Raw genomic sequence first — 23,292 nt, forward strand, 5'->3', positions numbered from 1 at the left:
CACCATTGACGGTTTCAGAAAAAAACGCTATATATATACACACACACACACAAAAAACAACAACAAAATCATCAAATAAATAATAAATAAGTTCAATTAAAAAGTAGCCCATTCACAGATGACAAACTTAGTAGAGACCTAACTTTTACAGCCTCAATGCAGCCGGCTAAGCGCATCGTAAAATTGTTTTCTAAAATTATGAAATGTTCAGAGACTCATGTTACGGATATGAGCTTTTTAGTTGGGAAAATGAGACAGTAATTTTTCAAACTACAAATATAGTCCAACATTATGGATATTTCACAGTGTCAAGACACAAACTGGTGAGTTACTCTGGAGAGAGAAAAGAAAGCCAAAAAACTCTCAGAACCTGTAAGAGCTGACATCATTATTCTTGATGGCCTGCTAAACTATGCAGAAGATAAATGACTGCAGCATACATTTCAAATCAACTCATTGCCGGTGACTAAACAAGAGCACAGGCATAGCATTTTGGCACTATAAGCGAATGAGCAAATTGACAGGGAAAATATAATCCATTCTTCCTGCTGAATCAATATTTTGGGAATCATGGCCACTTAGTGGGGCGTAGGTGTGCAGAGAAGTCAGTGGCACATCAGTGTAATCCAATAGCGGACGCGGATCATGGTGCTAATCCAAGGAAGTGGACAGGAAGGCCCATGTTCAGGCTGGAATGTTTAGACTTCCTCAGCCAATGGACCGCCGACGCACCAATCTCACCTTTCTGTCAGAGGAGCGGTGGCTTTTCACTGGTATGTTCTACTGAACTTCCATCACAGGTCATGATATTCCAGGGCAAGCAAGCTGAAATGAATGCTATCCTTAAAATATTTCCAATAATTACAAAAGAGAACTCTAGAAACCTGCAGTACCTTGGATTGAAATGGTGTGGTATTGCAGTGGCATTGCAGAGGACCACATTTTACACATTTTCGACTTGCAGACGAGAACTTTCCCACCACAAAATGACAGAGTAATGGTGTTTTCAAATCCGCTTTTCTAACCGCACTGGCTGACAGGATGCAAAAATAGTCAAAATACAGCAAATTATGATCCTGGAAAACATTATGACCCGTAAAGTGTGCCTGCAATAATTATTATACTGTCAGAGCACACATCCTCAACTCTGTACCAGTTACACTGTATTTATATGACTCGTGTGCTGATTTTGTGAAGTGATCACAGCATTCAGAACTCACTGCAGTCTTGTCAAGATTTGTCTGTGTTTCTATTAGAATTTTTCTATTACTAGCATACTAGCAATTTTATTTCCAATCTTACATGTTTACTAATGCCTTTTTTTCATTTGCTAATTTTAGGATTTTATTGTTGTGTCAGGTTTACTGTAATCTGGTGAATGTGAACAACCATCCAAGTCATTTTGCTTGTATGTGCAAACTCACTTGGCCAATATAATTAACTGTAACTATGATTGTGAGTCTGATGATGACTAAGACTAAGATGCTCCCATTTGTGTGCATGGCCTCACCTCCAGCCACTTTCCTTCAGGAGAGGATTCCCTATGAGGTGGATCTCTCGCAAGAATGGACATCCTTCCAGGCTGTCACAAACATTCCTCAAGTCTGCAACAGAAGTATAAAAATGAGCTTCACTTGTCAATGCCTATTTTCTAACCAATCCCTCACTTTCATGAGTCACTAATCCCATTTCAGGTGGTTATGTCAATTAGGTGAAATGAGTGGAATGAAATGTGTCCCAGAGACATGTGACCCACTAGATATTATTTCCACTGAGTCATACACCTTCAGAGCCAAAATAAAAGTGGCGCCCGTCAATAAGATAGATGGAGTCAAATGCATTCACGCCTAAAACAAGGTTATGCACATGTAAATTTATGGCTATTGTAATAACTTCGTGAGAAATGGTTAAGTAAAAACAATCTGTTGCTGAGTAGGAGTGAGGGGAGCAGGGAGGGAACGGGCCTGTGTGAATGCAGATGGAATGCACCGCAAACTGAAAATGGCTGAGCTGAATTTTATATATCTGAATGTGTTTAACAAAAACAGAGGTCTGCGGTGGTCACATACTGGTGGGAGAGTCACCAACATCGAAAAGATTGGCTATGGGAGCTCATAACACTGCCAAACAACACAAGTTTTGCATTTGTTCATGACGAGGTCAATGATACAGGCTTAATGACAAGACTACATTCCTCTTGTTAGGATTTTTTGAGAAAAAAAAAAGTTAATTCATGATTTCTTTAGTCAATAACAGACTCTTACCTGAGAGGCAGTTGTGTCTGAGATTCAAATTCACTAGCGAAATAAAGTCAGACATGGGGGGCAGCTGGGTAACACTGAGAAATACAGAAACAACAGTGTAATCTTGCCAAAGAGAGTTACTCTCTGAACGTTCCTTTGAGAGAATGACCACATTATAGTCTTAGCTAACGTGCATTTGCTGTAGTAGTCAAACACAAAGGAGTGAAAGTTTGAAATACAGAAATCTTGTTTTCCCACTGATAACCACCTATCATTCCAATTAAACACTTAAAACAAGAAAAACACCTAAAATACTCTTTTTTGTTAGTCAACATTACTGATATTTACCTCTTCACATTTCTGCAAAAAAAAAAAAACAGCCTGTAGGCAGAGAAAAAAAAATGAAACCTTAAGTGGGAGTTGGGAAATATACGTACCTATTCTGGGCCAAAGAGAGAACCTGGATGAGGGGAAGCCAGCAGTCAGCGAGGCCCTGCAGGGAGGAGATGCTGTTGTCATCGAGACACAGCTCTCTGAGGAGGACATGATTGTTCAGAGTGGGGGGCTGACAGACAAACAAGGTTAGGAAGTCGTTAGTTTAAACTGGTCATGCTGGGCCACTACACTCTCTTTACTGACAGCAAGCACTGCCACTGCTGGTCCCAACAGTGCCAAATATGCTCCATCCATCAATGTCGGTTGTTTTAGCCCCACAGTGTATAAAGTCATCAATGTCGACCACAAGCAAAGCTCCACTGGGACCCAGTTATACCTGTGGGACAGTCAGCCAGCACTGGCACCTGGAATAATTCTCTACTTTTACTAGCTATTGCATTTATTTGTACTTATTTTTCCTCTTTTCTGAAAAATGCGAGCAGGCGATCCACTCGCCTGTACAATTTATATTTTATTTAGATATTTTCAAAGCTTGAGAGACACAAAAGACATATCTCTGAAATCAGGGACATACTGTGCACATAATATCATAGACAGGGGGTTTTACTACTTGGTTATCTTACAACATGTATTTTGTTTATTTGTTGATATATATGTCACATTAATCAGGTCAGGTAAAATATGGAGAAAATATGTTTTATCTTTAAAATACACTAATATATTTTGTACATTGTAAATATTCTACATATAAGTTACAACTTTACTCAGTTTCCACTAAGTTTGTGTTCAAAAACATATGAGGACAGGTTTCAAAAATGACAGAGCCTGCTCGAAACTATTCCCTACTGAGCTTACGCTTGCATAACTGCGGAGCCCTCTGGAAGTGTTATGGCCCCAGTTCAGTGAAACATCTGCAATGGGAGGTACCCACTTGATAACCCCAATGACATTACCCCTCACACCCAACCCCTTTTTCCTTTCACCTCTGAGCTAAGTGTACACATAACACAAGGGATAGTTAACATAAGATCCTGTGTATCGGTAAATAAATTCATTGAATCAGCTACTGTGGGTTTGTCTACCTTGGCAAGGTTGTTGGCACTCAAGTCCAGGGTGTTGAGCAGAGCGCAGTTCTCCAGGCCCTCCACGCCAGTTAAGTGGTTGTGGGAGCAGTCAAGGTGAAGAAGAGTGTACACATCTTTCAGCCCTTTGGTACTGATGAGGTGGTTGTGGTCCACCAACAGTCTCTGCAGTCTCTTCACAGCCTCCAGGCCGGCTAGCAATATGAAGGGGATAACAAACTATTATTCAGACTTGGAAAAATAGTTCAGCATAACTATGCAAAAAGTGGTATGATGACAAAGTTTAAGTATCCTCAAGGGCTGTAGCTGAAATGAAATGCTCTAAACGAGCCCCTAATACATATATGAGTAGATGATTCAATTTGAGGGGCTCAAATTAAGACAAAATGTTTAAGCAAAAGCTGAATATCCAATCAAATGCATTTATCCTCCTCTCTGGGTAATATCTATTCATGACTTTAGCCTGGGGCTCAGTGTTAGTATTCACAGTTACTATGTCACATTTCAATACATATTGCAGCTCTGGAATACAGGTAGAGGAAAAGATAAATGCTGCCCTCTTGTGGATTGTTGGTGATTTGCTAACAGGTAAGTATAAAGCTGGGTGTCTATAGGGCTACACTGAAGTGTGACCCCCTCACTAACTTATGTACTCCAAACACACTGCAAATCAAGTATTCATTCAGCACCATGCTCCAAAGTGCAAAACATGACTGGAGTGAATAAGAAAAACAATAACAGTACAATGATGTTAACTAGCACAGTAAGATAGTGCTTCATCTGAGCTTTCAAGGACAATAGTTAAAGTTGGACTGAAACTGAAACACATAAATAGGTTAACAGAAGCCATACAAAATTGTGCTTGGATACTTCTGATGTATTTTTTGTTTGCTTGTTTGTTTGTTTGTTTGTTTGGTAAGTGTAACATAACTGACTGTAATTTTAGCAAGTGGCTCTTAAAATCTTTTTTGAGTCAACAGGTCAATACACTTTCATATTTCATGTCATATCTTGTAATATAATCTTTCCGATTAAAATGGGGAAAAAAGTTTCAACTCAGATACAGTGAATTTTGGCAGGGCTCACCAATGCGTCGGATTGAGTTGTACGAGAGTTCCAGAATGTCCAAATTGAGAGCACCACCCAGGCCATGGATGGATGTCAACTGGTTGTGGCCAAGTCGAAGTACTCGTAAATTGGCCAGATTTTCACAATCCACAAATGAGATGTCATTCTCCTGCAACAAAAGGAATACAAAACGTCACTACTGAAACCAGGGCTGTCTTCTGGTCCAAGTTAATACATTCATTGTCTTTCTTGTCTTCCTTTAAGTGAGCCCCCTGCTGGTAAAATTTGCAACTTATAACAGCAAGTAGACTTGTCCCCCCCCCCCTTTTTTTTCTCCTCCCGGTCGCTGCTCCACCCCCTCTGCGGATCCAGGGAGGGCTGCAGAATACCACGTGCCTCCTCCGATACCTGTGGAGTCGCCAGCCGCTTCTATTCATCTGACAATGAGGAGTTTCGCCAGGGGCAGGGGAACGTAGCATGTGGAAGAATCATACTATTCCCCCCAGTTCCCCTTCCCCCTTGAACAGGTGCCCCGTCAGACCAGAGGAGGCGCTAGTGCAGCGATTGCCGCACTAGAGTCTGGACATCCTCTGATCTTTGCAACGCGCGCTGTGATTGGCTGAGAGCCTGTCACGTGCTTGATGGGCGCCATGTTGCCTACCAACGTCTGGCTCTGTCATCATGACGTTTCAATGAGTTTTCCTGTGTTTTCGGCCCATTTCTCGCCGATTTGTAGCAGTTGACGGAGAAATAGTGTGTTGTGCGGCTTGGGGCTGCTCTGTTCGACCGGCCGGGACAAGGCCGTATGATGCATAAATTTCCACAGGATGCACAAAGGAGGGCAGTTTGGACCGTGAAGATTCGCAGGCTGGGCTGGACCCCTCAGTTTATTCCTACTTGTGCTAGGTGAGTTCATTTCAGTGTTTACGATTTTCGATAAACTAACTTCCCCAGAGCAATCCGAGAGTCTGTAAGGTATTTTTGTGTGGAAATCAGTTGTATAGCACATCCAAGCCATGTGTAACTGTTGACAGAAATCAGGCAAATGTAAAGAGTGTCAGATTGTCATATGGGATGGATTGAGTGACAGGCCTGAGCCTGAGCCCAGACAGTGTGTGGGTAGTGTTGATATAAACTAGACAAGAGCCCCGATACAGAACTGACGCTGCACTGGCTAAAACTCGAAACAGGTAGGCCTAATATTTCTCAAGTGTCCCTGATATTATTGCGTATTATCATTCACTAGTAGCCTACTGAACGTTGCAAAATATGTAATACTGATACTGATCACCAATTTACCCACCACACCAGTAGTGTAGTGGATAAAAACTAAAGTCTCTGGAATAAATTCTTTAGGTTGAAATCTATGTGTATGCAGCAGAGGCCGCTGCTCAGTGCCTGCCACTGTGTTATGACCGCTGGTGGGTTTCTTCCTGATCTCATCACCTTCATCATGGACTGAAAAAGTGAAACACGTTATTACCACAGCTTCAGCTCCTGATCTGGTGTTAAACCACCTACTCTGACTAACTGTGGACGACTCACGCCCTACCCATAAGACGTTTCAAAAATTCAATTCAATTTATTGTCATTAAAAACAATGTGCAGGCACATGTTAAAAACGAAATGAGGGCTGTGGCTTCACCAAACAGTGCAAGACAGACACAGCAAACACAGTATAAGATATACACACGAAGACCAGAAGCTAAAAATAAGTTAAAAAAGAGCAAGAGTACAAAATATTTAAAAATATCTAATATCTACAGACATTCAGTGGGTAGCCAGGTTCAGGTGGCAACAGCTTGTGGAAAGAAGCTGTTTTTGAGTCTGGTAGTGCGGGCTCTGAGGCTTCTGTAGTGCCTCCCTGAGCACAGGGGGAAGAACAGCCCATGGTTGGGGTGGATGGGATCTCTGCTGATGCTGAGACCCTTTCGAGGACAGGTTTGTGATAAATGTCTTTCATGGCTGGGAGCTGGGTACCGGTGATAAGCTGGGCCGCCTTGACGACCCGCTGCAGAGCTTTCTGGTCTACTGAGATGCAGTTGCCGTACCACACTGAGATGCAGCTGGTCAGGATGCTCTCTATGGTGCAGTGGTAGAAGTTGGTGAGAATTTTGGGGGATAGACGGGCACTCCTCAGCCTCCTCAGGAAATGCTGTCGTTGTTGGGCCTTTTTCACAAGGGCCTGGGTGTTTAATGTCCAGGAAAGTTCCTCGCTGATGTGGACTCCAAGGAATTTAAAGCTGGAAACACGCTCCACTTCCACCCCATTGATGCGTATGGGGGAGTGGCTGCAGCTTCTAGACCTCCTGAAGTCCACAATCAGCTCCTTCGTCTTCTGCACATTAAGGACAAGATTGTTGGTAGTACACCATGATGTGAGGGGCTGAATCTCGTCCCTGTAGGCCATCTCATCATTGTTGGTGATACAGCCAATGACTGTGGTGTCATCTGCAAACTTAACTATAACATTTGAAGGGTGAGTTGGCGGGCAGTCGTGAGTAAAGAGGGAGAAAAGGAGAGGGCTCAGAATACAGCCTTGAGGGGCACCTGTGCTGAGGGTCAGGGTGGAGGACCTAACCTAACAGACTGAGGTCTGTTGGTCAAGAAGTCCAGGGTCCAGTTACAGAGGGAGTGGTTGAGGCCAAGGGAGAGCAGTTTTGTGGTTAGTTTGGCGGGGATGATAGTATTGAAGGCAGAGCTATAATCTATAAACAGCATCCAGATGTATGTGTTGTTAAGTTCAAGGTGGGTCAGAGCAAAGTGCAGGGCAGTGGCAATGGCATCCTCAGTAGACCTTTTGTGGCAGTAGGAGAACTGATGTGGGTCGAATGTGGGGGGGATAATGTTTTTGATGTGAGCCAGAACTAGTCTCTCAAAGCACTTCATGGCAATGGGGGTGAAAGCTATGGGTCGGTAGTCATTCAGACATGTGGATGTTGGTTTCTTGGGGACAGGAATGATACAGGTGGTCTTAAAGCATGCCGGGACTATGGATTGGGACAGTGAGAGGTTAAATATAGTTGTGAAGACCTCAGCCAGCTGGTCGGCACTTTCCTGGAGTACCCGACCCAGTATGCCATCTGGTGTGGCAGCCTTCCGTGTGTTCACTCTGCGCGGTGATTCTCTGACCTCTGCGATCGATAGCGTGAGCACCTGGTTTTCTGGGTGGCTGGGGATTTTTGTGGCTGGGTCAGTATTGCCCTTGTCGAAGTGGGCATAGAAATGATTTAGCTTGTCTGGAAGGGAGGCATCATGGACAGTGGGACCGCTATTGGAGCTTTTGTAGTCTGTGATAGACTGAATGCCTTGCCACATTCACCGGGGATCGGAGTTATTGTGAAAGTGGTCCACTATTCGTAGGGAATATTTATGTTTGGCTGTTCTAACGCCCTTTTTGAGGTTGGATCTGGCTACGCTGTAGGCCTCACAGTTACCTGACTTGAACGCTGCATCCCGGACTCTCAGCAGCTGCCGGACCTCACTGGTCATCCAGGGTTTCTGGTTTGGAAAGGCGCAGATTGATTTTTTTTGTTGTGACACTCACTGCAAAAGTTATGTAGGTTAGTATGGCAGATGTCTGTTCATTAATGTCTATATGGAAGCCATGGGTAGCTGAATGTGCAAAAATACTCCAGTCTGTGTTGTCAAAACAGTCCTGGAATTCAGAGACTGCTCCTTCTGGCCAGACAATGATTGTCTTTACTACTGGCTTGACCCGTTTTATTAGGGGTTTGTAGGCTGGGACCAGGAACAGGCAGAGGCGATCAGAATGCCCCAGATGGGGGCGGGGAGTAGCTTTGTATGAGTCCTTAGTGTTTGTATAGAGATGGTCCAGGGTGTTTTGTCCCCTAGTGAGGCAGGAGACATGCTGATGGAATTTGGGCAATACAGCGCTGAGGTTAGCCTGATTAAAGTCACCACCTATGATAAAGGCATTGTCCGGGTGTTTGGTCTGTTGTCTGCTGATGGCACATTGTAGCTGCTCAAGTGCTACCTTAGCATTAGCATGTGGGGGGATGTATACAGCGGCGATGGTAATGGCCAATCTCTGGGCAGGTAAAAAGGCCTGAACTGAATCATAAGGAGCTCGAGATCAGCAGAGCAGTGCCTTTGAACGATCTTTATATTGTTGCACCAAGAGTTATTGACATAAATACTCAAACCTCCTCCGCGGATCTCGCCGGAGTCCGCTGTCCCGAGACGGATATGTTGCTGTTGAGCCAAATCTCCGTAAACATCGCAGACAGCAGTTCTGCAGCCTTTTCTGAGAGGACAGCCTGAGGCTTATCTCGTCCATTTTGTTAGCTAACGATCGGACATTAGCCATGAAGATGCTGGGGAGGGAAACGCTGAAGGGAGCGCTACTTAGCTTAGCATGTAGCCCGCCTCGTTTCCCCATCTTTTGTTTACGTTGTCGACGGAGGCAGCGTTTCCACTGCGAGACCGGCGAGCAGATAATATGGCTGGGGAAATTGTCCGTGATGGTGGAGAGAAGTGAGTAATCCGTTCTGAGGTTTAAAAGTTCTTAACGGTTGTAGACGAGCGCATGACCTACACTCTAAGTCAACTTAAAACTAACGTATAAATAACAAAGAAAACAGCACTGAACAGGGAGCCGCAGTAGCCGCTGCGTCCGGCGCGCTGCCATCTTGGATCATGAACTTTGCCTTAACTTTAGAGACCTTTTATTGTAATAAAGAAATACACGACCTTAGGAAGATCACAAAACAAGCCTAAACCCAAACTTTCGGAGTACCGATCTCTATACTGTATCAACAGTAGTCGGGCGAAAGCAAAGTGTAAACAAATACACGTGGGCGAATGTAATGTATTTTTCCCCCTTTTTCTCCTCAATTGCACTTTGGCCAAATACCCCACTCTTACCCACATCGGACTTCCCACCCGCAGACACGGCCATTTGTGTGCGACCAAGCCGGAGGTAACACGGGGATTCGAACTGACGATCCCCGACAGACGATCCCCGTGTCGGTAGGTAACGGAATAGACCCCTATCGTTGTTCTCCTGCTGATGACGTATACATCCTACATCCTGGTCAGAACCAATCAGAAGCCTCTAAGGGCTATTCCCACAGGTATAATTGAATTAATGAAATGTCACTTAGGATATCAAAATGTTAATCTTCAAATACCTTGTTTAAACGTTAACGGAATAAAATTAACAGAAATTAAATGTACCAACAAACATAAAAAAGTGCTTTATGACTATAATGAGATTTCACCCAGAGGGAAACCTTTCTGGAATTCACAATTGGATGACATAAAATGGCGTAAGGCTTGGTTGTGCCCATTTCAATTCTGTATCTCAAATAAAATTAGAGAAATCCATTTTAAAATTTTACAAAACATCTATCCAAAGTTGCTGACATAGAACTTAATTGCATCTTTTGTAGCGCTGAGCCAGAAACAGTTATGCATTTGTTTTGTCACTGCCCCTCCTCATCTGTGTTTTGGAGTGACAGAGAATTTTATACTTAACAAGACTGGATAGTCTGTAGTAATTATGCCTAAAGACATTATTACTAAATTTGAATGTGAAAATAAATCTTTAAATTACATGACGAATCTTATAATTGCACTTGCTAAATTTCACATACATAAAGCAAGGTTCTCTAGGTCCCTCCCAAACCTTGGTGCTTTTCTGGCTGAGTTCAATATGTATATAGACACACTGGCCCTTATGACGAATAAAAAAAGTGAATGCACACTGTCATATTATAAGGAACTATTTTCTGTAGCCTCTGATTAAGTTTCATTGACTTTATTTAGGTTATTGTTTATCATGTTTAGATACTTTATACTAATTGTTAATTGTTTACTTTGCATATTTAATTGATTATGTCTTTTTCCATTTTCACTTGTAGAAATTTTATTATATAAGAATGTATGTTTCACTTTACTAAAAAAAAAGTTTGTTGTGACCTTCAAACTTTTGGTTTATGTATGTATGTATGTGTGTGTGTGTGTGTGTGTGTGTGTGTGTGTGTGTGTGTGTGTATACACACACACACACACGCACACACTCATCACTCTGTCTGAAACTCTCTTCACTTCCAGCACACTCTTGACATATTCTTCCTTCAGAATTACCCCTACCCCATTTTTAGTAAAAGAGAGATTGTAGCAGTATTTATATCGGGTCAACATGGGGTGCTGAAATTCAGTGAAAACCAGGCTTCTGTGGGAAAATCCAGACATCTATGTAGTAGGATGCCCTTGTCATATCATTTATAATGCAGCCAAGAAAGGGGGTAGTGGGTTTTCTAAGTGCATATCATTTGCTGTTGCAGATTTAGCTATTGATCTATTACTTTGACAAGTCAAGTAAGAGGAAGAATGAGTTAGCTAGCTACTGCGAATTTTGTGATGTTGAATACAGAGCCGTTCTCAAACACATCTCAACTCGCTGGCTGAGTTTGCAAACTGCGATTGAAAGAGTCCTGAAGCAGTTTCCTGCCCTGAAAAGTTACTTTGCCTCTATGAATGGCCCAGTGCAAAACCCACGATTCCAATAACAATTTCCAAAATCATATGTCTGAAGTGTATCTACTCTTTTACCAGGCTGTATTGCCGTCATTCACTGAATTGAACTTATTTTTTTTCAATACATTCATATCATGAATAGTCAGATGGAAAATATGCTCAAAAAATTGATGCAGAAATTTATTGATCCTGTAGCATTACAGAAACATAGCAATGTAATGCACATAGACTGCAGTAAGGTCAAGCCAAACAAGCAGATATTCATTGGCTTTACAACTCAGTGCCAGCTAGCGAAATCTGACTGAAAATGGTGACGTCGGTGACACAGATGTCACTAAGTTCTACAGTGCCGTGATTTCTTTCTACGTGGCAACTGTGGAATATCTCAAGACAAACTTTCCACTAGGCGATGAGCTGTTGTCACATGCTCAATTCATTGAGTTTGATCACCGGGCTTTACATGGTTTTGAGAGTGTGCAGTTCATCGCACACAAATTCAAGTTGCATCTACAGTGGGGTGACAGCACCATTGACAAGCTGTTGGAGGAATTTATGGACTATCAAAGTTTGCGAAAAGAGGAAATTCCACAGCATGTGTGGAACGAAGCAGAGATCAAACTGGAGACTAAAGATGGTAGCACCACCGCTGTATACCATCATATGGGCATTTCTATCACAAGTAAAGGTGCCAGGATCCACTATTAATCGATCTGGTCACCTATCACAACTAGCATGCTTGTTGCTTGGGATTCCTCACAGCAATATGGATGAGGAGAGACTTTTCAGTCTAGTCCATAAAAACAAAACTGACTTCAGAGCCAGCCTTGACAAGGACAGAACACTCAGCTCAGTGATTACAGTCAAAGTCAACAACAAGGACCCCTGTTTTAAATTTGCACCCGACTAGAACTTCTAAAAAACGCTAAGAATGTGACCTGGGAATATAATAACACAAAAAGCTTGACCACAGCGACAGCATCCACTTCAGCATCCACGCAGCCCTCCTTATTATAGATCATGTAAGTAACTCAGCTTTATTACTCTGCTGCTACAGCTTATTTACTTGGCCATTGTATGTTGTGCAGCACAAAGGACACCTTGCGGTCACACGCTTGTACTGTGCGTTGTGGTTGTACTGTGCGTGCTCTGTCCATGATGCAGTTTTCTCTGAATGTATGGACTATTTATATTGTCTAAATTTTTTTGTAGTATATGTTATCCATCCATCTATTACCTGAACCGCTTATCCTGCTCTCAGGGTAGCAGGGATGCTGGAGCCTATTCCAGCAGTCATTGGGCGGCAGGCGAGCAGACACCCAGGCTAGGCCATCACACACACACACACACACACACGCACACACACACACACACACACACACACACACACATGCACACACACAGGGACAATTTGGTAAGGCCGATTCACCTGACTTACATGTCTTTGGACTGTGGGAGGAAACCGGAGCCCCCAGAGGAAACCCACGCAGACATAGGGGGAACATGGAAACTCCACACAGAGGACGACCCGGGATGACCCACCAAGGTTGGACTACCCCGGGGCTCGAACCCAGGACCTTCTTGCTGTGAGGTGACCGCGCTAACCACTGCGCCACCGTGCCACCTAGTATATGTTAATAAAAATAAATACATAATAATAATTGTATTCTTCTTTTTTGTTAATAAAACAAACAAATAAATAATTGTATTCTTTATTTTTGACCACCCTATCTGTCCATCTATCCATCAATAAATCTCACGCATTGGAATTCTGCAAACTTGAGTGCTATGAGGTAAAATGACAGTGGTAACTACTAAAGACCCCTGGCAAAACAAAGATGGAGCATAGCCATAGTAGATCTTGTCCTTTTGAACTACATGAGGCCTGGACAATAGTAATGGACTGACAGAGTCAATAAATATACCAGTTCCTTCAAAGAGCAAAACATGACTGGAATGATTAAGAAAAACAATAATAGCAGTACAATGCTGTCAATCAGCACAGTAAGATAGCGCTTCATCTGAACTTTCAAGGACAATCGTTAAAGTTGGACTGAAACTGAAACGATGATATTTTCTTATCATTATACATTTTTACTGCCCCTTTCTGCAGAAAATAAGTAAATTTAAAGGTAAAAATCAGTTTTTTTATTTTTCTCATTTCAAAAGAGCTACATAGTCCATCTTCTCTCAGCAAATCTTTTTTCTGATACTCATGATGTCATCAAACATTCATTTACATACAGCCAATAAGATCATCCATCCATCCATTATCCAAACCACTTATCCTGCTCTCAGGGTCGTAGGGATGCTGGAGCCCATCCCAGCTGTCACTGGGCGGCAGGCAGGGAGACACCCTGGATAGGCCGCCAGGCCATCACAGGGCCGACACACACACACTCACACCTAAGGACAATTTAGTATGGCTGATTCACCTGACCTAAATGTCTCTGGATTGTGGGAGGAAACCGGAGCACCCAGAGGAAACCCATGCAGACACGTGGAGAACATACAAACTCCACACAGAGGATGACCCGGAACGACCCCCAAGGTTTGACTACCCCGGGGCTCGAACCCAGGACCTTCTTGCTGTGAGGCGACCGCGCCAACCACTGCACCACAATGCCGCCCCCAATCAGATCGAATTGCATAGTATGAAACCCCACTCAGTCTTGCTTTAACTTGTCACTGAATGGTCAGCTCATGAATATTAATAATAAGACGAGACCACTCCATGGTTTTTGAGACAATTGAGAACAGTCAATAACGGTATAAAAATACAATATTGATCATTTACAAATTTTAAAAAATTGCTGCTGAGTGTTTTATTATGTCATGTTCTAGGTTTTTAGACCTGAGAAGTTAAATTTGGTTACCGATTTCAGGCCAACCTGAAATGGAATTGAAATGAATAGACTTTACACTACCACCTGCCAACTTTTACATGTTTGCTGCCCCACCTGTACATCAATGTAGTAGAGTTTTGGACAGTGACTGAGGCCATCCAAGGCTTTCAGACCACAGCGTCTGACGATGAGGGACTGGAGTTGGCCACATTGGGCCAAAGTGGACAGACTACAGCCAGGCAAGTCCTCCAGGGTCACTGTGGTCACCTGAGATAAAGGTGGATAGGATGCATTCAGTATTTTTTCTGGCTTTTACAACGGCTTCAGCAGCCAAACTGTCTTCAGGTAGTTTTCACAAAGGGTGGGGGACTGACATTCTAGGAGCACATTAAACAAAGTTAATGGAGGCCATGCTGAAATTGTGAAACTCAATTAGTACAACTGGGACACATTCAGAAGACATTAAAAAAAGAACTGTTCAAAAATTGTTAAGTGAAATTATTGGGAAGTCAGAAGAAAGTCTTAATGGAATTACAGTGGGAAATGCTTATAGCAATCATGGTTATACTGATCAACAGCTTATACTGATCAAACGGTGCCAGACAATCATTCCTATACTAACACAATCCAGTTATTATGATCAAAAAGTCTCTTAAAAGTGATCATTTTGACTCGTTCAGACATTGGAAATTTACAAAAATATGTATTTTCAAGCAAATTAAGGAAATCCAATGTTTATTTGTTTTATTATTTTGTTCACATACACCCATGACACTGAGTGTCCCGGCATCTGCTCCGAAAATCCAAAAATCTGCCTGCAAAATCACCACCACATAGCCTAAGGGGCATATGTTACCATAACCTGTACTTTATCTTTAAATTCCTGTTTGAGGCATCTGGGTGGTGTGGCGGTCTATTCCGTTGCCTACCAACATGGGGATCGTTAGTTCGAATCCCCGTGTTACTTCCAGCTTGGTCGTGTCCTGGTCGCTGCACTAAAGCCTCCTCTGGTCAGAGGGGGCATCTGTTCAGAGGGGAGGGGGAATTGGGGGGAATAGCGTGATCTTCCCACGCACTATGTCCCCCTGGCAAAACTCCTCAATGTCAGGTGAAAAGAAGCAGCTGGCGACTCCACATGTATCGGAGGAGGCATGTGGTAGTCTGCAGCCCTCCCCGGATCGGTAGAGGGGGTGGAGCAGCGGCCAGGATGGCTTGGAAGAGTGGGGTAATTGGCAAAAGTACAACTGAGGAGAAAAAGGTGGGGAAGGGTTTTTTTTTTAAATTCTTGTTTGAGGGTTTGAAGCAGCTGATATTTTGTTTCAGTATAATAGCTGACATTAGGCTACTGTCCTTTGGTAAATTAAATCTAGTACAGTAGAGAAGCTGTCTGTTTTATTACATTATATTTATCTAATGAGTGTACACATGCCAATTAGATGGTCACACCCCCCCCCAAAAAAAGAAAGAAAAAAAAACGTCTTCGCCTAACGCATTCAATCACTTAGAGTGCTTATAATGGCCGTGGACAGATGTGATCACTATCAGCAGTTTCCACTGTATCACCTCCAGGAAAATTGATATATACTCATCGTCATTTTCTAATGGATGATTGAGATGAAAGTACCAAAGTACATTCACTGAATATGTATCGCTGTTAACAGATCCATCTACAGCAAAAATGTTTGAACTGCAAATAAAACTGTTAGATTTTGAAAGATTTGGGATTTTGGAATGAGTGTAGTGTCATACTTTGTCTTACGTTTGTCAGTGTCTGAAATGTTTTGTTTTCTGCCCAGACTTTCAATACTGTGCATACAGTATTTCAAACCTGTCATTTTTCCTCTGAAAAACTGCATTGCCTGGGTTTTATGTTTGGGTTATTCCATTGAGCAACAGTATCACACCCACTCAACACAAAGGTTACCTCTTGTAGAGACCTCCAGCCCCCAGACTGAAGCAGTGAGTCTGGGCAGAGGGGTGGCAGGCTGTCAGCATCAGAGGCCCTCTTCGGCCTTCTCCTACCTCGCACAGAAACACTCCTCTTCCTCCTGTTCAGGAGTGCTAGTTTGGACCAGGGGATGCAGTCCCTCATCCATGACAGCCTCTTCTGCTCCGTACACTGCTGTAGACACATGGGTTGTGTTGCAGCAGTAGACGTGCTTCCTGTTGGATGTCGCCCATCCACTGTTTTACCATCAGAGGTTTGTCCAACGTCTGCTTTATTCTGGCCATTCTGTTCAATGTTGCCTCCACCGGCTTTGATGCCGGGGAGATTGGTAGCAGAGAAATGGAGAAAAAGAGTCGGACTATGGGCCGCCTGGGTGAACTGATCAATTAGCTGTGAGGTGTGAGGAGGAATGGAGGTATCAATGGGGACTGTTCCCCACTCCTCTGTTTGACATTCACTCACTCCCCTCGTCCCCTCTCCTTGCCCTTCTTGTTCCCTGTCCTCCTCTACTCCCACTCGCCCCTCCTTTTCCTCCTCCACTCCATCCCTCCTCACCTCTTCCTCTGTCTCCTTCCTCTCTACCATATTTTCCCCATCCTCCTCCCTCCCCCTCTCTTTCTCCACCATCCATATCCTCCTCTCCCCCTCCTCATGTCTTTTCTTTTCTTCCTCCCTTTTCTCCTTCTCTTCTTTCTCCTTTCTTTTCTTCTTCTTTTCTTCCTCCTGCCTTTGCTTTTTTGCTTCCTCTTCCCTTTTCTTGTCCTTCTCTTCCTCCTCCTTTTTCTTCTTCTCTTCCTCCTTGCTTTGCTTCATCTCTTCCACCTCCCTTTTCTTCCTCTTCTCTTCCTCCTGCCTTTCCATTTTGTCTTCCTCTTCCCTTTTCTTCTTCTCTTCCTCCTGCCTTTTCTTCTTCTCTTCCACCTGCCTTTCCTTCTTCTTCTGTTCCTCCTCCTTTTTCTTCTTCTCGTCTTCATCCTGTCTTTTATTCCTTTCTTCCTCCTCCCTTTTCTTTTTCTCTTCCTCCTCCCTTTTCTTCTTCTCTTCCTTCTGGCTTTTCTTTTTCTCTTCTTTCTCCTTGCTTTTCTTCCTCTTTTCCTCTTCCCTTTGCTTTTCCCCCTCTACTTCCACCCTTGTCCTCTCCTCCCTCATTTTTCTCTCCTCTTCCTTCCTCCTTTCCTCTGCCTCCCTCAGTGCCTGTTCTCTGGCCAGGCAGGAGCACTCCTCCTCCTTGGCTTTCTCACATTCCGCTCTCCTCTCCCGCTTCTGTTCTATCTCTTTCCTCCTCATCTCTTCATCCCGCTCTGTCTTGTGCCTCTCTTCCAACCCCCTCATCCTCCTCAGCTGCTCCTCACGTCTCTCTTCCCTTCTGTGGCAGAGTTCCATCCGAGACCAACGGTGTACCAGCAGGCCCCTGACAGCAGCCTGGATGGTGGTGGCAGCTCCGCAATGTAACATCTCCTCTCTCCTACTCTCCTGTTCCTGGGCCTCCTCAAAGGTTTTTCTCTCCTCCTCCACCTGTCTTTGCAATTTTCTGATCTGCTCCTGGACAGTGCAGGTGGAAAGTATTGAAGGTAAAATAAGGAAAATCATTTATTTCAGTTGAGATACAGACACTGCTTAATTTGTGCCACATACAGCTTAAAAGGAACCATTCCGTTTTGAACGTCCCTGCATTCTGACATCTGTTTTCAAGGTTCCCACACCTCCTGACCAAGTCAATTTTTCTATGCCATGTTATGTTCCAGAAAAACAAAATGATAGGTATTCTTTTTATATATGTATCTGCCTCCCTTCAGTATACATAATAGGCTTGTCTCTCTATGGGGACAGGTGATAAACTTCTTGACAGTGACCATGGCGCTCATAGTAAAAACATAAAACACACGTCTGTGAACTAAATGCTTCTGTCAAAGTGAATGTGTGGCAGCTAAAAGTAATTGCAGATGTTGTCATGGCCATAAGGCAATTGTAGTCGCTGAGTCTTTTTTCTTTTTCTTTGTGTTTGAATGTGTATGAATTTGGTCATAAATGGTGTGATATTCTATCCTGGTTAATGGGTCATTGCCGTTCCATTGTGAGGTTTGCAGTAAAAGTTTTATAATTGTAGTGATACGTTCCAGGACCTCTCCCTATACATATGGCCGCTGGATCACCATCCCCTTGGTGTTCTGGGACCTCATGATTAACAAATTAAATCACTGGATACATTTCATCCTGTAAGACTAAATCAGGAAAAAGTGCTGGGGAATGGGCACCAGTGGCCAGTATAAACAACAAAAAGGCGATTCTGAAAAACTGAACAAGGGAAGGATCACCATCCACTGCATATTGTCTTAATTTCTATTCATTTGATGCCTTGGGTTGAGGTTCTTCAACTTTTGTTATTGCAGGAATTTTGCTACTCATAGTTTGAATAAAGAAATCAGGGCCAAAATATGTATTATTATTCATCCCAACAGTTTGAAATTTCAATGAGTAGAATCATGTGGTATTCACTGCTTGAACTACTTCTCAAAGACCCCATAGGATCCCTGAGCCACACTTACTGTCTTAGGGGATACACCCAGTAGAAAATGGAACAACAGAATTCTGACACACCTGTTGTTGGAGCAACTCCTGTTGAAGTTTTCCCTTAACCTGCTTCTCTTTCATCTCAACATCTTTCAGATAGAGCTGGATACAGAAAAATATAAGATAATTATAAGAAATTATAAGATAACGCAGTTTGATACAAACTCGTGATTTTCATCAGGGTTAGTGATTTTCATCAGGGTTTCGCCACATGTTCACTCTTCAAGCATCTTAGATACAAGATTGCGTCAACTTAAGCTACAAGGAAAAACATGATTTAAAAGTTAAAAATTGGTGTTGTTCAAATTGTAGTCTCATTCCCCTTCTCATTCCTCACTTTAAGATAAAAATACTTTATTGAAATCTCCTTGGGTGAAATTTGTATTTTTGCTTTGTCTTCTGTATGAGGTGATCAAAACTTAACTAGAATGGCACCCCTGGAGCTGGTAAGATATGAATACCTTGCTCAAGGACACTTCAGCAGTGTGAATAATGCCCAGTGGGGACTTGAACACAAAACTACTGGGATGAAGGATAGCCTCCTTGCTAACCAAGCTGCCTTTTAAATCTGGCATAAAGTTTTGCCCTGGTCAAAGCTTCATTCCTGAAGATTCATATGCAAATAAACAAACATCCTTGTTGGCACTTTCTATCATGGCATATTCAAAACAATATCTAACCCACAAATATCATAACATTAAAGCTTTCCTAGTTACTAGAAGACTTTAAGTCTTTGGCATAGCAGCCAAATGAGGAAGAATAAGGCAGGTAGCAGGAATATTGAATAAGTCGCAAAGTTGTTGCAGTTACCAAGCAGTTATATCATCCTAACCTCATAAAGACCTTTACCAACATATACTAGGGCATTGATGGTTAGAACTGAGGTTCAACCCTGTTTTTGGTCAGCAATAGGGAAAGTGCTGACACAATAACCCTGGCCACTGTTTCATTCAAATGGATGTATGGGACCTGGAGTGGTCACAATTAACAGTGTCCATGGCTGTTAATAAATTAAGCAAAAATGACAAATTTCAGGATTGTAATTTTAAGGTATCATATCCTTCAGTGAGGCAAGTGTCTGGTACAAAGGTGGGTAACAATGTAAATTTGAGCGCAATGTGTATGCAGGCACTAATTCCAACCAAACACGACACCATGCGAGTTCACAAATTAGTCCCAACCCTGTCAGGTTGAAGATGTGACAGTAAATTAAATTAGCTAGTGCAATGTTTGGTGAAGATTTCCTCTTGAGGTTCATTACAGTTTCTTAGAAAAATATTTTGCACACAGTTCAAGTGTTGTTATCTGTTTAAGGGGTGTGTAGAACAGTCTCACCTTCTCTGCTTCCTCCATGCTCCTCAACTTGTCATTGAGTATTCTCTCACTGAGTCTTCTTCTCTCCTCTTTCTCCTTCTGCACATGCTGCCACTTCTCTCTCACAACCTGGCATTCCATCCCTCTCCTCTCCTCCTCTTCTTTTTGGGAGCACTCAAGCTCCCTCAGTTCCAGGGCTAGATGTTGTTCAAACTTCAAATATTCATCACTTTCAACTTCTTCTGAAATGGGGACAAAAGAGTCAAAGTCTTACAGTGGCTCAGAGGGTTAATGGGAATACCATGTACCTGTAGCATTGCAAGTATCACTCCTGCTTCCCGACAACCCCTCCAACCACCTTTACTGCCTGCCTCAATTGAAAACATCTGCCAAGTTATAACTGAGTAGTTAAATTCCTCCATCTCCAGTGTCACATGTGTGCCTGAAAGACCCGATCCCTTCTGTTCTCTCTCTTTTTCAGTTTGCCTACTTTATCAATATAACAATAAAAACACCAGAACTTTCAGTATACAAACCACACTGCTGAAAAAATAATAATAAAGAGTCAAAAAAATCTAAAATTAAGTGCTCTCATTGCATGGCTTTATTAGCCTCCTTGTTTGCAAACATAAAAAGGGCAAGGTTGACCTCTGCTGGGCATTACCTTGTAACAGCAAAGAGTTATTTTGTTAGCAATTAGATCGTCAGACAGAACTCAAGATTGACATCAATGGTGAAGTGACGCAGGAGTATATTGGTATGAACAGCATACACTACTCTATACATACAAAAGTATTGTCATATAGTATAGTAAGTATATACTTGGAGCTCCTACACACGCGTGCGCGTGCGCACGCACACACACACACACACACACACACACACACACACACACACACACACACACTTTTTCCTATATGGCAATATTTTGCTCTTCTGTCTTAACAGTGAAGATGTTATGAAAAGACTGAACTGCATTTCAAGTTACATGAAAGTAGACGATACATTGGACCACAAAGCAACATCCACTTCCTTTTTATCGTTTTCACACTGCCTGCCCAAAAAAACCTTGCATATCTACCATAAAGATCTCGTACTTTGCAATGTTAGAGGATTCCAAGTGTGTACTACATACTGCTTACGTGTGAACTACAACAATGAAAAACTAACACCATGCAACAAGGACTCTTGAGCTTTCTAGTTAGCAATGAAGATTGTTTCAATCAGTGGAGTTTGTAAAGTAATACACAAAGTGCTGACAGTTCACTTTTATGAATAATGTATTGTACCTTCATTGTCAAGGCACTCTGACACATTGTGTGTAAAAAGTGCCTCTGTTTCTGTGGGTGCAGGAAGAAGGCTGACGTCAGTGAAGGTGATGCTGCTCTCCTGATTTTCTACACCACCGACCTGCATTGAGCAGACCAAAATATTAGACTGCGCTGCGATGACTTGCAGACCTGTTGTGCTTTGGTAAACCCAGTGAGGTGGGGGGCTGGGTCTGAAGAGAGAACAAATTACCTGTTCGCTACCGTCAAAGTCAGAAGGCAAATCCTTTAAAATGTTCTCTGAGGGACGTGATGCAGGGAGGCCTGCTGCCCAAGACAAGAGAGCCATTCACATTCCTCAACAAGGTAGAGGAGTAACAGCAGAAACACAAACAAACAAAATTTGGCATTGAAATTTAACATCATTGACAGGTTATTGACCATCATTCGGAGATTTTACTCTGTTCTATACACGATCTGCAGTGTCCTTTGAACTGTACACAAACGCATACACAAAGACTTGTTTCCTACCCTTTTCACTACGTATAACAATAAATCTAGCCCCTCTGAGAAGGTGAAAAATATGTTTTATAAGGTTAGGGTAAGACAATTGATGGTACAAACTGAACACCTGAAAGAGGGGCGTGTGCTGCTGATTCGGAGGGTGATGCTCCTCCCTCAAGGATGAGCTTCTCACGGACCAGTGCCCTGCTCTCCACGTCCGCAAGATAGCGGAGCATCGACTGCGGAATTTCTGTAGCCTATTTTACAAAAGCAAATTTTAAATTATGTCAGTCTTGTCACGCACACACACACACACACACACACACACACACACACACACACACACACACAAAGAATCCCAGAACGCAAACCTCAAACTGCATGAGTACTGCTGCTGCATTTAACGTTTGGTCCAGCTTCCGCAGCGACAGCAACTACATTTCTCATATAAAGGACACGTAAATAAGAAACCTCGTCTTGGTAGTAATGTGAACAGTTATCCACATCCTCTTCGTTTTCAAACTCGGAATCGGAGATGCCCATGTCTGAGAGTTCCTGTTTGACAGCCTCAAACATGTCGTCATCCGTCATGGTTAAACCTGTAGCTTATGTGGTGGAGGTAGGTAGAACGGCTCACCGGTAGGTTAGCTTAAAAAGAGAGAGAGAGAGAGGGAGAGAGAGAGATATTACCGCTGCTCATCACACGTTAAGGTCAATCATCGTGTCTCTTTATCTGCACAATAAGCTAACTTATAAGTATGAATCAACCCAACGTTAGCATGCTGCAAATCGGAAAAAAATGCGTCTGAAGGAGACCTCGGTCTCCATGGAAACATTCTGTAAACTACGTGTCGTCATTCGGGACAAAAAGAGCAGAAGTCACGTCAATACGGCATGAATTTGCTACCGCTTGTTTTTGAGAGTAATGACTTACTTGTAGAAACCAACTGATTGATCGGTACAGTAATTTAAATTCCAGAGACACACAAGTCATTTCAATCCGATTGTATTGCCCAAGTAGGATCACATATAAAGATTCTGATTTGGTACGTTGCTCTTTAAATGACGTACTGAAAGAAGTGTAAATTAAGGAAGAGCCAAGGTTAAAACCGAAATAAAGCGAGTTTAAAAAGTAAAAATGCGAAAATATGTTGAGTTACACGAGTATGAAACAAAAAGGTCAATTTTGCAACTTTGCCGACTTCACGTCACACTTTTCAAATTCAAAAAGTATCTGGATTACAGAGTGAATTCATAACATGTGGACCTGCAGGCTGCATATGTAACATTGCTTTGGGACAATAAATTTGGTGTCATGGACATGTGTGGGATTTTGGGCAGCCAGCTAGAGCGAGGTCAATGGGCGCATGACCTTGTAGGTGATTCATAGCACCCGAAAAAATGCGTTGGACCTTGAACAATGCACACTCTCTCTATGGCATTTCTAATCACAAAGACCAGTTCCTCTCTCCCGTGGTGAAAGCACTGCACTTGTACACTGTCTCTTTGAGGAGATTCCAGTGTGGCCCACACAGGCTTTCCCATACACAT

The 23,292-nt window shown here is 42.8% G+C and overlaps 1 protein-coding gene across 1 annotated transcript in view; it reads right to left on the reverse strand.

The window, feature by feature from the left end:
- The window catches only part of lrriq1 (leucine-rich repeats and IQ motif containing 1), a 56,732-nt gene extending 34,400 nt beyond the window's left edge, over positions 1 to 22,332 (reverse strand). The window contains exons 1-12 of the mRNA XM_056282387.1: positions 22,213 to 22,332; positions 21,259 to 21,379; positions 19,991 to 20,211; positions 18,683 to 18,757; positions 16,772 to 17,626; positions 16,061 to 16,474; positions 14,251 to 14,403; positions 4,808 to 4,958; positions 3,722 to 3,915; positions 2,681 to 2,808; positions 2,265 to 2,338; positions 1,511 to 1,604 (exon numbers count right to left, since the gene is read on the reverse strand). Of these exons, the coding sequence (XP_056138362.1) occupies positions 1,511 to 1,604; positions 2,265 to 2,338; positions 2,681 to 2,808; positions 3,722 to 3,915; positions 4,808 to 4,958; positions 14,251 to 14,403; positions 16,061 to 16,474; positions 16,772 to 17,626; positions 18,683 to 18,757; positions 19,991 to 20,211; positions 21,259 to 21,379; positions 22,213 to 22,332 (2,600 nt within the window). The remainder of the gene's footprint in view (positions 1 to 1,510; positions 1,605 to 2,264; positions 2,339 to 2,680; positions 2,809 to 3,721; positions 3,916 to 4,807; positions 4,959 to 14,250; positions 14,404 to 16,060; positions 16,475 to 16,771; positions 17,627 to 18,682; positions 18,758 to 19,990; positions 20,212 to 21,258; positions 21,380 to 22,212) is intronic.
- Between the last annotated feature and the right edge of the window lie 960 nt (positions 22,333 to 23,292).

This window comes from Lampris incognitus, chromosome 6 (genome assembly GCF_029633865.1).
Source record: "Lampris incognitus isolate fLamInc1 chromosome 6, fLamInc1.hap2, whole genome shotgun sequence".
NCBI lineage: Eukaryota > Metazoa > Chordata > Actinopteri > Lampriformes > Lampridae > Lampris > Lampris incognitus.